The sequence below is a fragment of the Bombina bombina genome, chromosome 1, assembly GCF_027579735.1.
Source record: "Bombina bombina isolate aBomBom1 chromosome 1, aBomBom1.pri, whole genome shotgun sequence".
In the NCBI taxonomy this organism is placed as follows: domain Eukaryota; kingdom Metazoa; phylum Chordata; class Amphibia; order Anura; family Bombinatoridae; genus Bombina; species Bombina bombina.
The window spans coordinates 263,768,049-263,783,602 of NC_069499.1; the positions used below are offsets into that span (position 1 = coordinate 263,768,049).

Genomic DNA, 15,554 nt, shown 5'->3' on the forward strand with positions numbered 1-15,554 from the left:
CCAACAAACCCTCCCTCACTGCCACTTCTGACTGGTGTGAGGGTATGACAGATAAACTATCGTCAGCGCCTTCTTGCTCCACTGTATTTAAAACTGAGCAATCACGCTTTCTCTGAAATGCTGGCATTTTGGATAAAATATTAGCTATGGAATTATCCATTACTGCCGTTAATTGTTGCATAGTAACAAGCATTGGCACGCTAGATGTACTAGGGGTCGCCTGCGCGGGCATAACTGGTGTAGGAGAGGATGATGAACTATCCCCACTACCTTCATTTGAGGAATCATCTTGGGCAACCTTATTAAATGTGACAGTACTGTCCTTACTTTGTCTGGACGCCATGGCACAATTATCACATACATTTGAAGGGGGGACCACCTTGGCCTCCATACATACAGAACATGTTCTATCTGAAGGTACAGACATGTTAGACAGGCTTAAACAGATTAATAATGCAAAAAAAACGTTACAAAACAAAACCTTTACTGTCTCTTTAAATTTTAAACAGAGCACACTTTATTTCTGAATGTGTGAAAAACTATGAAGGAAATATCCAATCTTTACCAAATTTTCACCACAGAGTCTTAAAAGTGCTTTAAAAGTATTGCACCCCAATTTTCAAGCTTTTAACCCCTTAATTGAGGAAACCGGAGCCGTTTAATCAAATAACAACCCTTAACCCCACTACAGTCCCAGCCACAGCGTTTGCTGCGACTTCACCTGTCCTTAGGAGTTGTACGATACCAAATTAAGCCTTCCAGGAACGTTTTCAATGATCACCAGACCCTCTCACATGCAGCTGCATGCACTGCATCCAAAAGAAACTGCGCAGTTATGGCGCGAAAATGAGGCTCTGCCTACTATAATGAAAGGCCCCTCTGACTGGAAAGGTGTCTAAACAACTGCCTGGCACCTAAAAACGTTCCCCCACAATAAAAGTTTTATAAATCACCTCAGATTACATAAAAAACTTAAATAAAGCAATCGATTTAGCCCACAAGAGTGTCAACCAGTGTATAGCCCATAATAAGCCTTCATTCTGTTAAGAGTCTAAGAAAATGGCTTACCGATCCCCAAGAGGGAAAATGACAGTCTTCTAGCATTACACAGTCTTGTTAGAAAATGGACTAGTCATACCTTGAGCAGAAAAGTCTGCTAACTGTTCCCCCCAACTGAAGTTCTCTGGGCTCAACAGTCCTGCGTGGGAACAGCAATTGATTTTAGTTACTGCTGCTAAAATCATACTCCTCTTTTAAACAGAACTCTTCATCCCTTTCTGTTTTAGAGTAAATAGTACAACCGGCACTATTTTAAAATAACAAACTCTTGATAGCAGAATAAAAAACTACAACTAAACACCACATACTCTTCACCATCTCCGTGGAGATGCTACTTGTTCAGAGCAGCAAAGAGAATTACTGGGGGGCGGAGCCTGAGGAGGGGCTATATGGACAGCTTTTGCTGTGCTCTTTGCCATTTCCTGTTGGGGAAGAGAATATTCCCACAAGTAATGGATGACGCCGTGGACCGGACACACCAATGTTGGAGAAAAGTGACCTGCTTTATACATAGAGTATCTACTGATTCTTATTAGTTTATACAGTTCTCCCTAATATCCATTAGTGTTATTATGTGCTTAAACAAATTTTTTTACAATATGTTGATTTCATATTTATAAATATGAAAAGAAGTCATTATGTTCATTTAATCCATTAGGATGTACCGAATTTAATAAATATATCCACCGACTTTCCATTCGTAAGAGGAGATTCTCAATGTCTCCTCCTCTAATTCCTAATCTTACCCTTTGAATTCCAAAGCATTGGAATTCTGTGGTACTAGATTTATGGTGTTTGAGGTAGTGAGATGCAACTGTCGTTAAGATTTTCTTAGCTTTACTATCTTTTTCAGCATTCCTAATATTACTTAGATGTTCAAACATTCTCGTTTTCAATTGGCGGGTAGTCATACCAACATAGGTCTTCTTACATTTGCATGTAATACCGTATATTAGGCCTTCAGTGTTGCAATTGATGTGACTGATGATTTTATGCACTTTCCCAAACCTATCAGAGATAGATTTGAGCGGCAAGAGGTGTTTACAAATTGAACAGTTTCTACATTTTAAGTTGCCCATTGAGATAGGATCAATTTTCCTCCTTTTTAGTTCAAAATGACTGATACTGAGTCTTTCAGGTTCTTAGATCTCCTATATCCTAGTTGTATTCTGTCCCCTACTAAAGACTTTAACACAGGGTCAGTCTTTAGAATTCCCAAATGTTTGTTAAGGATATTGACTACCTCTTTAGTTTGGTGTGAATATGTCATGATGAGTCTGGTAGTTGTATCATCTTCTTTCACCTTTTTGTATAGCAGCTGTTGTCTGTCTGTAAGTTCCGCTCTACGTTTTGCTTTCTTAATCGAGCGATTGCTGTAGCCTCTTGCCCTCAATCGGTTTTGAAGTTCAATTGCTCTCCGTTGGTATGTTTCAGAATCTGAGCAATTTCTTTTTATTCTAAAAAATTCTCTGATCGGTAGTGATCTTACTGTGTGTGGACAATGAGCACTTGATGAATGGAGAAAACTATTCGTAGCAGTTTCTTTCCTATATAAGTCAGTCGTGATATACCCATCTTGATTCTTTATGATTTTTAGATCTAGAAACGTGATGCTCTCATAACTTTGTTCCCAAGTTAGTTTGATCGTGTCAGGAATAAACAATATCACTGAGAAAGCCAGTCAATATATTGATTTTAGGCTACGCCAATTTGTGACACAATTACCATCTCACGTGCAAGACACGGAGGTTCTACAGCATTTGAATAATCTTCAACTTGAGAAAGATACCATACTAGTAACAGCTGATGTAGAATCGTTGTACACGAGCATTGATCATAAATTGGGAGTTCAAGCAGTCCGAAGCTTTCTATCTGAAGCATCAGAAGAAGAGCAAACACATGATGAGTTTATAATCAGACTACTGAACTTTGTATTATATCACAACTATTTTATATTCAATCAACAATTTTTTCTTGCAAACAAGAGGAACGGCAATGGGGACGGCATGTGCTCCCACCTATGCCAACCTATTCTTAGGTTGGTGGGAGAAACATGTCATCTTCTCTGATACCAACATGGAATATGTGGAATTTATTCTACTTTGGTTGTGATTTATTGATGATGTGCTTTTCCTATGGAGAGGTCCTCAAAATAAACTAGATGAATTCCTGACCAAACTGAATTCTAATAATCTCAACATCAAACTAACTTGGGAACAAAGTTATGAGAGCATCACGTTTCTAGATCTAAAAATCATAAAGAATCAAGATGGGTATATCACGACTGACTTATATAGGAAAGAAACTGCTACGAATAGTTTGCTCCATTCATCAAGTGCTCATTGTCCACACACAGTAAGATCACTACCGATCGGAGAATTTCTTAGAATAAAAAGAAATTGCTCAGATTCTGAAACATACCAACGGAGAGCAATTGAACTTCAAAACCGATTGAGGGCAAGAGGCTACAGCAATCGCTCGATTAAGAAAGCAAAACGTAGAGCGGAACTTACAGACAGACAACAGCTGCTATACAAAAAGGTGAAAGAAGATGATACAACTACCAGACTCATCATGACATATTCACCCCAAACTAAAGAGGTAGTCAATATCCTTAACAAACATTTGGGAATTCTAAAGACTGACCCTGTGTTAAAGTCTTTAGTAGGGGACAGAATACAACTAGGATATAGGAGATCTAAGAACCTGAAAGACATACTCAGTCCTAGTCATTTTGAACTAAAAAGGAGGAAAATTGATCCTATCTCAATGGGCAACTTCAAATGTAGAAACTGTTCAATTTGTAAACACCTCTTGCCGCTCAAATCTATCTCTGATAGGTTTGGGAAAGTGCATAAAATCATCAGTCACATCAATTGCAACACTGAAGGCCTAATATACGGTATTACATGCAAATGTAAGAAGACCTATGTTGGTATGACTACCCGCCAATTGAAAACGAGAATGTTTGAACATCTAAGTAATATTAGGAATGCTGAAAAAGGTAGCAAAGCTAAGAAAATCTTAACGACAGTTGCATCTCACTACCTCAAACACCATAAATCTAGTACCACAGAATTCCAATGCTTTGGAATTCAAAGGGTAAGATTAGGAATTAGAGGAGGAGACATTGAGAATCTTCTCTTACGAATGGAAAGTCGGTGGATATATTTATTAAATTCGGTACATCCTAATGGATTAAATGAACATAATGACTTCTTTTCATATTTATAAATATGAAATAAACATATTGTAAAAAAATTTGTTTAAACACATAATAACACTAATGGATATTAGGGAGCGCTGTATAAACTAATAGGAATCAGTAGATGCTCTATGTATAAAGCAGGTCACTTTTTAGACCCAATAAATATTAGACCTAATATACTAATGCCATGTAAATCACAATATCCATTAATATTCTGTATAAATTAGTTGCACATTACACTTACACAATTACACACTTCTGATGATTATCGTCAGATAACAATGCAATAATTAGCATTTTAGGTTCACATTAATTTTAAGTAAGTGCACTTAAAATAACTAGTATAAGTAATTTTATATAAATTATATGTTTACTTCACATCACTATCTAAGCACATTTATTTCATGTAGAATGTTTTCTGCTATTAATGTATTTTTAAATCATATTCACCTATAATAATGGGGACACATTTAGTTTATAATAAATATAATTTCAATATACCATTTCACCTCAAGTCACAATGTTGGTATTTTTCTCTCTCTTTTTTCCTTTTAGTAACTATCATACTTTGTCACCTTAGTTAAATTTATTTAATTTCACAAGCACTGTTTCTACAAAATTGTTTTCCCTTTAATTACAGCCAAATAAATGTTACTATGTATATATAATTCTTTACACATTTATCATCCTTCAGAACAATGTAACCGAATTTCTCTATCCACTATTTGACGATCCATATGCCAATCACTATTACTATCTGTCAGTAGCAAGCCCAATATTTTAGGGCTCTGATTGGCCATATCCGAATACAGAGGCGGACCGATAGTCACAAAAAGCCGCCGCAGTCGCGGCGCCTCGCCTTTGAAAAAGCCGGGAAACCCGGCGAAACATGCCAGGGAGGGAGTGAGCTAATGGGAGCTCAATAGTGCTTTTAAAACTTGTTAGCCGTAAAAATCGTGGGTAATATAGGTGCCTGGTAGTAGCTCATTTTAGACTCCTATTGGGGCTAGTGGTTATACTTAAAGGGTTACTTTCTGTTATAATTTTTAAGCTAAACAACTAACATATTAAAATTAATAAACATTAATTTAAACCTACTGACCTATATTTTCTCCAAAACGAAGTTTCATAACGTTCTAAAAGTTATATTGTTCATTCGCCGATGATGTCACGTTATCCTGCCCACTATTTTCAGCACTGCATGTTCAAAATACTTAAACCAATAACTTTGTGTTTAAAGCGCCATTTTGAAACCTAGGTATTGTAAACGGATTGGTACAGAGCAAAGGATACCCACGGAGTGGGTTTGGAAAACAATTAAATTTGCAGACAAGATATCTGATATACGGTAGAGATATGTTAATGAAATGCTAATGATAAAAAGCGTATTTGGGGTAGTTAGTTAGTAACAGGCATAAAAAATATTTACTTACAGTGGCCCTTTAATTCGTGAGGTATCCGGATTAGCAGTTGTATGTACAAACAACGTAATATCCATACGATCTCCTATTGTCCAATAACGAACAAGTAATACCTCACCACATAGTATACAGATACTGATGTCGAGTCAAATGAGTGTTTAAATTGATATTACAACTTACTGGCTGTACTAAAATATGAGAGCTATCCTGCTAGACACATTTTAATATCTAAAGTTATTACCAAGCGTGTGTTTATTACCTAGCTATTAATAGCTGGTAACATCAGCTAGTACACAAACTTTATAACAAGTTGACCGACACGCTCTAGTATTTCATTTAATAAGAGTGACAATTGGGACCTGTAAAGATATTTTCTTAGATCTCATATTTATCGAGTGTCACTTGTATAATTAACATGAGAGTGTATACTGTTATTTTACTTGATAGATAACAGGCTATTACTAAACAACATGCTTGTTCTTAGTACAGAAGTTCAGCAAGACTTGTACAGAGATATATATTCTAGCTCATTAACCTTTAAAAATTAAAAATTAATGGCAAATCTGTACAACATACCAATATACATTATGATATGAACCTAGCATATGGTTTACTATACAGCTGGTAATCATTACTAATATCAGCCAAATCTTTATATATTTTTTATTCTCCTCACAAGTGGACCGGCACTTTGTACTATAATAATAAATAAGAGTGAATCACTAATACAGCTTGTCATTTCTGAATCCTGAGTGAGGATACAGCAATGCTACCTTATTCTAGGTGGTTAAATATATGAACATAAGCACTAGAATTAAGTGCCTTGCCTAGATAAACACTCAGAGACTCAGTGTCAAGAGGACTATTGTGAAAATAAAATAAAGTGTACACTTAACATATTACAATACACAAAAACTGCTAATAAACTTGGAACTCATAAATTATTTTTATAATTTAATATCAATTGGTGGCAAGCTGTTATTGATATATATATATATTATTCAGACAATATAATACTGGTATATATTGTTCAACAATTGATAATAAAGAACAACTTAATATTGACATTATCATGTTACATATTGGAACTGACATTATTTAGGTCCCATATTACGAATGGAAATTGGAGAGTGACATTATTTCTATTGTAACCTAGATATAATTCTAAATTAATACATATAGGGTTACTGTATTGTCCTCCTTTGACCTATAAGTTCTAATATCCTGCCACCAACAAGGAACTTATATTTATACCCAATTTGAGCCTACATTATCTCAACTACTAGCACCAACCCATTAATAATTAGATGTAAATCTTCACTATTTTTCTGCTAACATTTTAGTTTTAACTATACCCATTATTTTAATTACGTTTCTAACAAAGACTAATACGTTTTAAATTTAAGTGATCTATCCAGTTCTCCGTTCTAATTTGTTTACAGAGTCTTATGAGTGCTAACATAGTATCCTTGTATTCAATTCTCTATTGAATTTAAGTTAAATGCCTTCTCCTGGTGGCCAGGTGATGAATTCTCAACAGTAAGGAATTGTGGACTCTCACTGAACCCAATTTTTTTCTTTCGTGATTCAGATAGAGCATGCAATTTTAAGCAACTTTCTAATTTACTCCTATTATCAATTTTTCTTCGTTATCTTGCTATCTTTATTTGAAAAATAAGGCATCTAAGTTTTTTTTTTTTTTTGGTTCAGCCTCTGGGCAGCACTTTTTTATTGGTGGATGAATTTATCCACCAATCAGCAAGGACAACCCAGGTTGTTCACCAAAATGGGCCGGCATCTAAACTTACATTTTTGCATATCAAATAAAGATTCCAAGAGAATGAAGAACATTTGATAATAGGAGTAAATTAGAAAGTTGCTTAAAATGTCATGCTCTATCTGAATCACAAAAGAAAAAAATTGGGTTCAGTTTCCCTTTAAGAAAGAAATAAACAATAACTATTTAAAGAAAATAAAAGCTTTTCTTAGCATAAGCTATGTTCCCATATTACCAAGTTCAGTGAGTGTTTATAGGGATTAAACGTTATCAACTGTTGCAATTAAATATATTAACAAAATGAAGGGTCATGCTGACATTTTCATTGCTGTTGAAAGCTCAATGAGACCAATAATTTGCCTTGTAATTGTGTTGTTATACATAGAAGGGGAAAAAGGGCTTTACTGTGGGTCAGAACACCACATTTTCTCCTGAAAACTATTCTGCTGCAAAGTGGCACTTTCCCCATGCTTACCTGTCCGTATGCTCTGCAGCGTTACTTCATTAATCCTGCAGAAGGCTCGACAGCAAAGTGGTATGAGGGAGGTGTCAGTGGGGAGACTGTCTTTGGTTCTGTTGAGTGCCTTCATCATGAGATTGCTTATATTGCCCCAATCCTGGCAGAGTACTCCTGGACGCAGAGTGCACAGTGACAGTGTCATGGCAGCACAGAATCCATCATCACATACAACACCACAAACTTCTGCGTGGACACCTGAGCCCTCCTCTGATAAGGAGATAACTCTCCTTTCTGCAAGATTACCTGGAGCAGCGACCACGTGCCACTCCACCAGAGCACCCCGTGGGAGCTGGGGAACAACAGCCACGGAAAGGGAAGAGAGTCTGCCCTGCAAAAACAAAAACAAAATCATTAAAAGCAGTAAAAGATCCCTCTAAAAAATAAAATTTGTCATAAAGCAATGATAAAGATTAAAATGAAAAGGACACTAAAGTAAAAAAACAGAATTTATGCTTACCTGATAAATTACTTTCTCCAACGGTGTGTCCGGTCCACGGCGTCATCCATAACTTGTGGGAATATCTCTTCCCCAACAGGAAATGGCAAAGAGTACAGCAAAAGCTGTCCATATAGTCCCTCCTAGGCTCCGCCCACCCCAGTCATTCGACCGACAGACAGGAGAAAAACAGGAGAAACCATAGGGTGCCGTGGTGACTGTAGTTAAAGAAATAAATTCATCAAACCTGATTAAAAAACCAGGGCGGGCCGTGGACCGGACACACCGTTGGAGAAAGTAATTTATCAGGTAAGCATAAATTCTGTTTTCTCCAACATTGGTGTGTCCGGTCCACGGCGTCATCCATAACTTGTGGGAACCAATACCAAAGCTTTAGGACACGGATGAAGGGAGGGAGCCAATCAGGTTGCCTAAACGGAAGGCACCACGGCTTGCAAAACCTTTCTCCCAAAAATAGCCTCCGAAGAAGCAAAAGTATCAAATTTGTAGAATTTGGCAAAAGTGTGCAGGGAAGACCAAGTCGCTGCCTTACATATCTGATCAACAGAAGCCTCGTTCTTGAAGGCCCATGTGGAAGCCACAGCCCTAGTAGAGTGAGCTGTGATGTGATCAGGAGGCTGCCGTCCGGCAGTCTCGTAAGCCAATCGTATGATGCTTTTCAGCCAAAAGGAAAGAGAGGTAGCAGTAGCTTTTTGACCTCTCCTCTTGCCAGAATAAACAACAAACAGAGAAGACGTTTGTCTGAAAACCTTTGTTGCTTCTAAATAAAACTTTAAAGCACGAACTACATCTAGATTGTGTAACAAACGTTCCTTCTTTGAAACTGGATTCGGACACAAAGAAGGCACAACTATTTCCTGGTTAATATTCTTGTTGGAAACAACCTTTGGAAGGAAACCAGGTTTAGTACGCAAAACAACCTTATCTGAATGGAACACCAGATAGGGCGGATTACACTGCAGAGCAGATAACTCAGAAACTCTTCTAGCAGAAGAAATAGCAACCAAAAACAGAACTTTCCAAGATAACATCTTGATATCTATGGAATGTAGAGGTTCAAACGGAACCCCTTGAAGAACTGAAAGAACTAAATTCAGACTCCAGGGAGGAGTCAAAGGTCTGTAAACAGGCTTGATCCTGACCAAAGCCTGAACAAAAGCTTGAACATCAGGCACAGCTGCCAGTCGTTTGTGTAATAAGACAGATAAAGCAGAAATCTGTCCCTTTAGAGAACTCGCTGATAATCCCTTATCAAAACCTTCTTGGAGAAAAGAAAGGATCCTAGGAATTTTGATCTTACTCCATGAGAATCCCTTGGATTCACACCAACAGATATATCTTTTCCATATTTTATGGTAAATCTTCCTAGTTACAGGTTTTCTGGCTTGTATCAGAGTATCTATTACAGAATCCGAAAACGCTTAGAGAAAATCAAGCGTTCAATTTCCAAGCCGTTAGCTGAAGGGAAACTAGATTTGGATGTTCGAATGGACCTTGTACTAGAAGATCCTGTCTCAAAGGTAGCTTCCATGGTGGAACCGATGACATATTCACCAGGTCTGCATACCAAGTCCTGCGTGGCCACGCAGGAGCTATCAAGATCACCGAGGCCCTCTCCTGCTTGATCCTGGCTACCAGCCTGGGAATGAGAGGAAACGGTGGAAACACATAAGCTAGGTTGAAGGTCCAAGGCGCTACTAATGCATCCACTAGAGTCGCCTTGGGATCCCTGGATCTGGACCCGTAGCAAGGAACCTTGAAGTTCTGACGAGACGCCATTAGATCCATCTCTGGAATGCCCCATAATTGAGTCAACTGGGCAAATATCTCCGGGTGGAGTTCCCACTCCCCCGGATGGAATGTCTGACGACTCAGATAATCCGCCTCCCAGTTTTCCACTCCTGGGATGTGGATCGCAGATAGGTGGCAGGAGTGATCCTCCGCCCATTTTATGATTTTGGTCACTTCCCTCATCGCCAGGGAACTCCTTGTTCCCCCCTGATGATTGATGTAAGCAACAGTCGTCATGTTGTCTGATTGGAATCTTATGAATCTGGCCTTTGCTAGTTGAGGCCAAGCCTTGAGAGCATTGAATATCGCTCTCAGTTCCAGAATGTTTATCGGGAGAAGAGACTCTTCCCGAGACCATAGCCCCTGAGCTTTCAGGGAGTTCCAGACCGCGCCCCAGCCCACTAGACTGGTGTCGGTCGTGACGATGACCCACTCTGGTCTGCGGAAACTCATTCCCTGGGACAGGTGGTCCTGGGTTAGCCACCAACGGAGTGAGTCTCTGGTCATCTGATCTACTTGAATCACTGGAGACAAGTCTGTATAGTGCCCATTCCACTGTTTCAGCATGCACAGTTGTAATGGTCTTAGATGAATTCGCGCAAAAGGAACTATGTCCATTGCTGCAACCATCAACCCTACTACTTCCATGCACTGAGCTATGGAAGGACGTGGAACAAAATGAAGAACTTGACAAGCGCTTAGAAGTTTTCACTTTCTGACATCTGTCAGGAAAATCTTCATTTCTAAAGAATCTATTATTGTCCCCAAGAAAGGAACTCTTGTCGACGGAGACAGGGAACTCTTTTCTATGTTCACTTTCCATCCGTAAGATCTGAGAAAGGCCAGAACGATGTCTGTGTGAGCCTTTGCCTTTGAAAGGGACGACGCTTGTATCAGAATGTCGTCCAAGTAAGGTGCCACTGCAATGCCCCTTGGTCTTAGAACCGCTAGAAGGGACCCGAGTACCTTTGTGAAAATCCTTGGAGCAGTGGCTAGCCCGAATGGGAGAGCCACAAACTGGTAATGTTTGTCCAGAAAGGCGAACCTTAGGAACTGATGATGATCTTTGTCGATAGGAATATGTAGATACGCATCCTTTAGATCCACGGTAGTCATAAATTGACCCTCCTGGATTGTAGGTAAAATCGTTCGAATGGTTTCCATTTTGAACGATGGCACTCTGAGAAATTTGTTTAGGATCTTTAAATCCAGAATTGGTCTGAAGGTTCCCTCTTTTTTGGGAACCACAAACAGATTTGAGTAAAACCCCATTCCTTGTTCCACAGTTGGAACTGGGTGTATCACTCCCATTTTTAACAGGTCTTCTACACAATGTAAGAATGCCTGTCTCTTTATTTGGTTTGAAGATAAGTGAGACATGTGGAACCTTCCCCTTGGGGGTAGTTCCTTGAATTCCAGAAGATAACCCTGAGAAACTATTTCTAGTGCCCAGGGGTCCTGAACATCTCTTGCCCAAGCCTGAGCGAAGAGAGAGAGTCTGCCCCCTACTAGATCCGGTCCCGGATCGGGGGCTACTCCTTCATGCTGTTTTGTTAGCAGCAGCAGGTTTCTTGGCCTGCTTACCCTTGTTCCAGCCTTGCATCGGTTTCCAAGCTGGTTTGGTTTGCGAAGCATTACCCTCTTGTCTAGAGGCTGCAGAGTTGGAGGCCGGTCCGTTCCTGAAATTGCGAAATGAACGAAAATTAGACTTATTCTTGGCTTTGAAAGGCCTATCTTGTGGTAGGGCGTGGCCCTTACCCCCAGTGATGTCTGAGATAATCTCTTTCAATTCTGGCCCAAAAAGAGTTTTACCCTTGAAAGGGATATTAAGCAATTTTGTCTTGGAAGATACATCCGCTGACCAAGACTTTAGCCAGATCGCTCTGCGCGCCACAATTGCAAACCCAGAATTTTTTGCCGCTAATCTAGCTAACTGCAAAGAGGCATATAAAATAAAGGAATTAGCTAACTTAAGTGCGTGAACTCTGTCCATAACCTCCTCATACAGAGTCTCTCTACTGAGCGACTTTTCTAGTTCCTCGAACCAGAACCACGCTGCTGTAGTGACAGGAATAATGCACGAAATAGGTTGCAGGAGGTAACCTTGCTGTACAAAAATCTTTTTAAGCAAACCCTCCAATTTCATAGGATCTTTAAAAGCACAATTATCCTCGATAGGAATAGTAGTGCGCTTGGCTAGTGTAGAAACTGCCCCCTCGACCTTAGGGACTGTCTGCCATAAGTCCTTTATGGGGTCGACCATAGGAAATAATTTCTTAAACATAGGAGGGGGAACAAAAGGTATGCCGGGCTTCTCCCACTCCTTATTCACTATGTCCGCCACCCGCTTGGGTATAGGAAAAGCGTCAGGGTGCACCGGAACCTCTAGGAACTTGTCCATCTTGCACAATTTTTCTGGAATGACCAGGTTGTCACAATCATCCAGAGTAGATAACACCTCCTTAAGCAGTGCGCGGAGATGCTCTAATTTAAATTTAAATGTCACAACATCAGGTTCTGCCTGTTGAGAAATTCTACCTGAATCTGAAATTTCCCCATCTGACAAAACCTCCCTCATGGCCCCTTCAGATTGGTGTGAGGGTATGACAGAGCAATTATCATCAGCGCCCTCCTGCTCTACAGTGTTTAAAACAGAGCAATCGCGCTTTCTCTGATATGCAGGCATTTTGGATAAAATATTTGCTATGGAGTTATCCATTACTGCCGTCAATTGTTGCATAGTAATAAGCATTGGCGCGCTAGAAGTACTAGGGGTCTCCTGCGTGGGCAAAACTGGTGTAGACACAGAAGGAGATGATGTAGAACTATGTCTACTCCCTTCATCTGATTGGGCAACTTTACTATCTGTGGCAGTACTGTCCTTACTTTGTTTGGACGCTATGGCACAATTATCACACAATTTTGAAGGGGGCGACACATTGGCTTCCATACATACAGAACATAGTTTATCTGAAGGCACAGACATGTTAAACAGGCTTAAACTTGTCAATAAAGTACAAAAAACGTTTTTAAACAAAACCGTTACTGTCTCTTTAAATTTTAAACAGTGCACACTTTATTACTGAATATGTGAAAAACTATGAAGGAATTGTTTAATTTTCACCACAGTGTCTTAAAGCATTCAAAGTATTGCACCCCAAATTTGAGACCTTTAACCCTTAAAATTAAGAAACCGGAGCCGGTTACAGTTTTAACCCTTCTACAGTCCCAGCTACAGCCTTTGCTGCGACTTTACCAAAGCCAGGGGGTATACGATACCAAATGAAGCCTTCTAGGAACCTTTTCAACAACTTTCAGACCCACACACATGCAGCTGCATGTCCTGCTCTCAAAAGTAACTGCGCAGTAATGGCTACTACAGGGAAGGCCCTTCCTGACTGAAAAGGTGTCTAAACCAGTGCCTGACGTTAAAAAAAAAAACGTTCCCCAAAGTTTATAAGTGTGAATATCAACATCAAGCTTCATAAAATGCCCAAATAAAGCAATCGATCTTGCCCATAAAAGTGTCTACCAGTTTTATAGCTCATATTAAGCCCGTTATTCTGTTTGAGACTAAGAAAATGGCTTACCGGTCCCCATGAGGGGAAATGACAGCCTTCCAGCATTACACAGTCTTGTTAGAAAAATGGCTAGTCATACCTTAGGCAGAAAAGTCTGCTAACTGTTTCCCCCAACTGAAGTTATTTCATCTCAACAGTCCTATGTGGAAACAGCAAACGATTTTAGTTACTGCTGCTAAAATCATATTCCTCTCACAAACAGAACTCTTCATCTTTTTCTGTTTCAGAGTAAATAGTACATACCAGCACTATTTTAAAATAACAAACTCTTGATAGTAGAATAAAAAACTACAACTAAACACCACATACTCTTCACCATCTCCGTGGAGATGTTGCCTGTCCAACGGCAAAGAGAATGACTGGGGTGGGCGGAGCCTAGGAGGGACTATATGGACAGCTTTTGCTGTACTCTTTGCCATTTCCTGTTGGGGAAGAGATATTCCCACAAGTTATGGATGACGCCGTGGACCGGACACACCAATGTTGGAGAAAATAAGTTTTTATGATTCAGATAGAGCATGCGATTTAAAAAATTTCTAATTGCACTTTTATACTAATGGTGGGCTATACAAGTGCAAAGTACTTACCTGTCAGCAACGACTGTGCCAACAGGAAAATGTGTTTGAGCATTTTATTATTTCAATATTGCGTGCATATAACAGTTTGCTTAACCCATGCAAAGGGGGTAAAAAGAAAAAAGCCAATAGAGCAATAATGCACTAATGAGAACTAGCTAAGCATATCTGTGTATCATTCATCAGCTAGCTCTCAGTATTGCACTGCACTTCTCAGCCTACCTGGTTATGCTTTTCAACAAAGGATTCCATGAGAACAAAGCACATTTGATAACTGAAGCAAACTGGAATGTCCACACTCTATTGGACATTTTGGCTTTCATATCCTTTTAATTACCCCAATAAACCTTCAGGAACTGTGAATCTCTTCCAGAGCATTAGTAGTTAATGTACATATATGTACAAATGTATATGATTAGCGCCTTTAGTACAGTGCACCATGGGGACAGATGCTCAGAAGCAATGCAAGCAGCCGCCAGATACAGGTGCCCTGCAGCTACACAACATAATAACTTTAGTGACAGGAGAATGGCAGTTGTACTACTCGGCAATCATTAAAGCTCAATCTTCCCCTTGTAATTAAAAAGACAATGAGACAGTGCCAGGTACACAGAGGAAGAGACACAGACTGAGAACCCAGGAAGTCTTACATCCTACCGAACATTGACAATTAAAAAAGTGTTTAAAGGTGTAATTGCTAAAGGCAATAGACACAGGTTATGCATTTTATTGGCTTTGACAATTTTACTGATATCTGCAACATTTAGTAATAATGTTTATTAGATAAAGATAAAATAGAAAAGCACAAGGAAAGATCATCACAGAATAACAAAAGCATGTAATATAAAGTACTTTGTGAGCCAGGGATCGTTTCCATGCTGTCACTGCTGTGGGTATGTGAGAAAGTTGTGTCACATAGCAATGGGTGCCCAATACATGGCTGATGGATGTACCAGGACACACAGCTTCTAAAACACTGGTTACGTGCTGCAAGGAGACCTCAGCTTCAGTTGTTATCCCCCCATGAACCAGCTGCATGGTGCAGGGCTTTAGTGCAATCTGCCCTGCACAGAACAGCCAAGGGCCAATCTGTCAACAAACAATAAAGATAATTAAATCATACGGTAACCTATAGACAGAGGAGGATATCAAATGATAAATTAAT

The 15,554-nt window shown here is 39.4% G+C and overlaps 1 protein-coding gene across 2 annotated transcripts in view; it reads right to left on the reverse strand.

The window, feature by feature from the left end:
* The window catches only part of DPH6 (diphthamine biosynthesis 6), a 188,837-nt gene that overhangs the window by 29,550 nt on the left and 143,733 nt on the right, over positions 1 to 15,554 (reverse strand). For both annotated transcript variants that reach the window (XM_053697948.1, XM_053697947.1), the window contains exons 13-14: positions 15,242 to 15,478; positions 7,941 to 8,313 (exon numbers count right to left, since the gene is read on the reverse strand). In XM_053697948.1, coding sequence (XP_053553923.1) covers positions 7,941 to 8,313; positions 15,242 to 15,478 — 610 coding nt within the window. The remainder of the gene's footprint in view (positions 1 to 7,940; positions 8,314 to 15,241; positions 15,479 to 15,554) is intronic.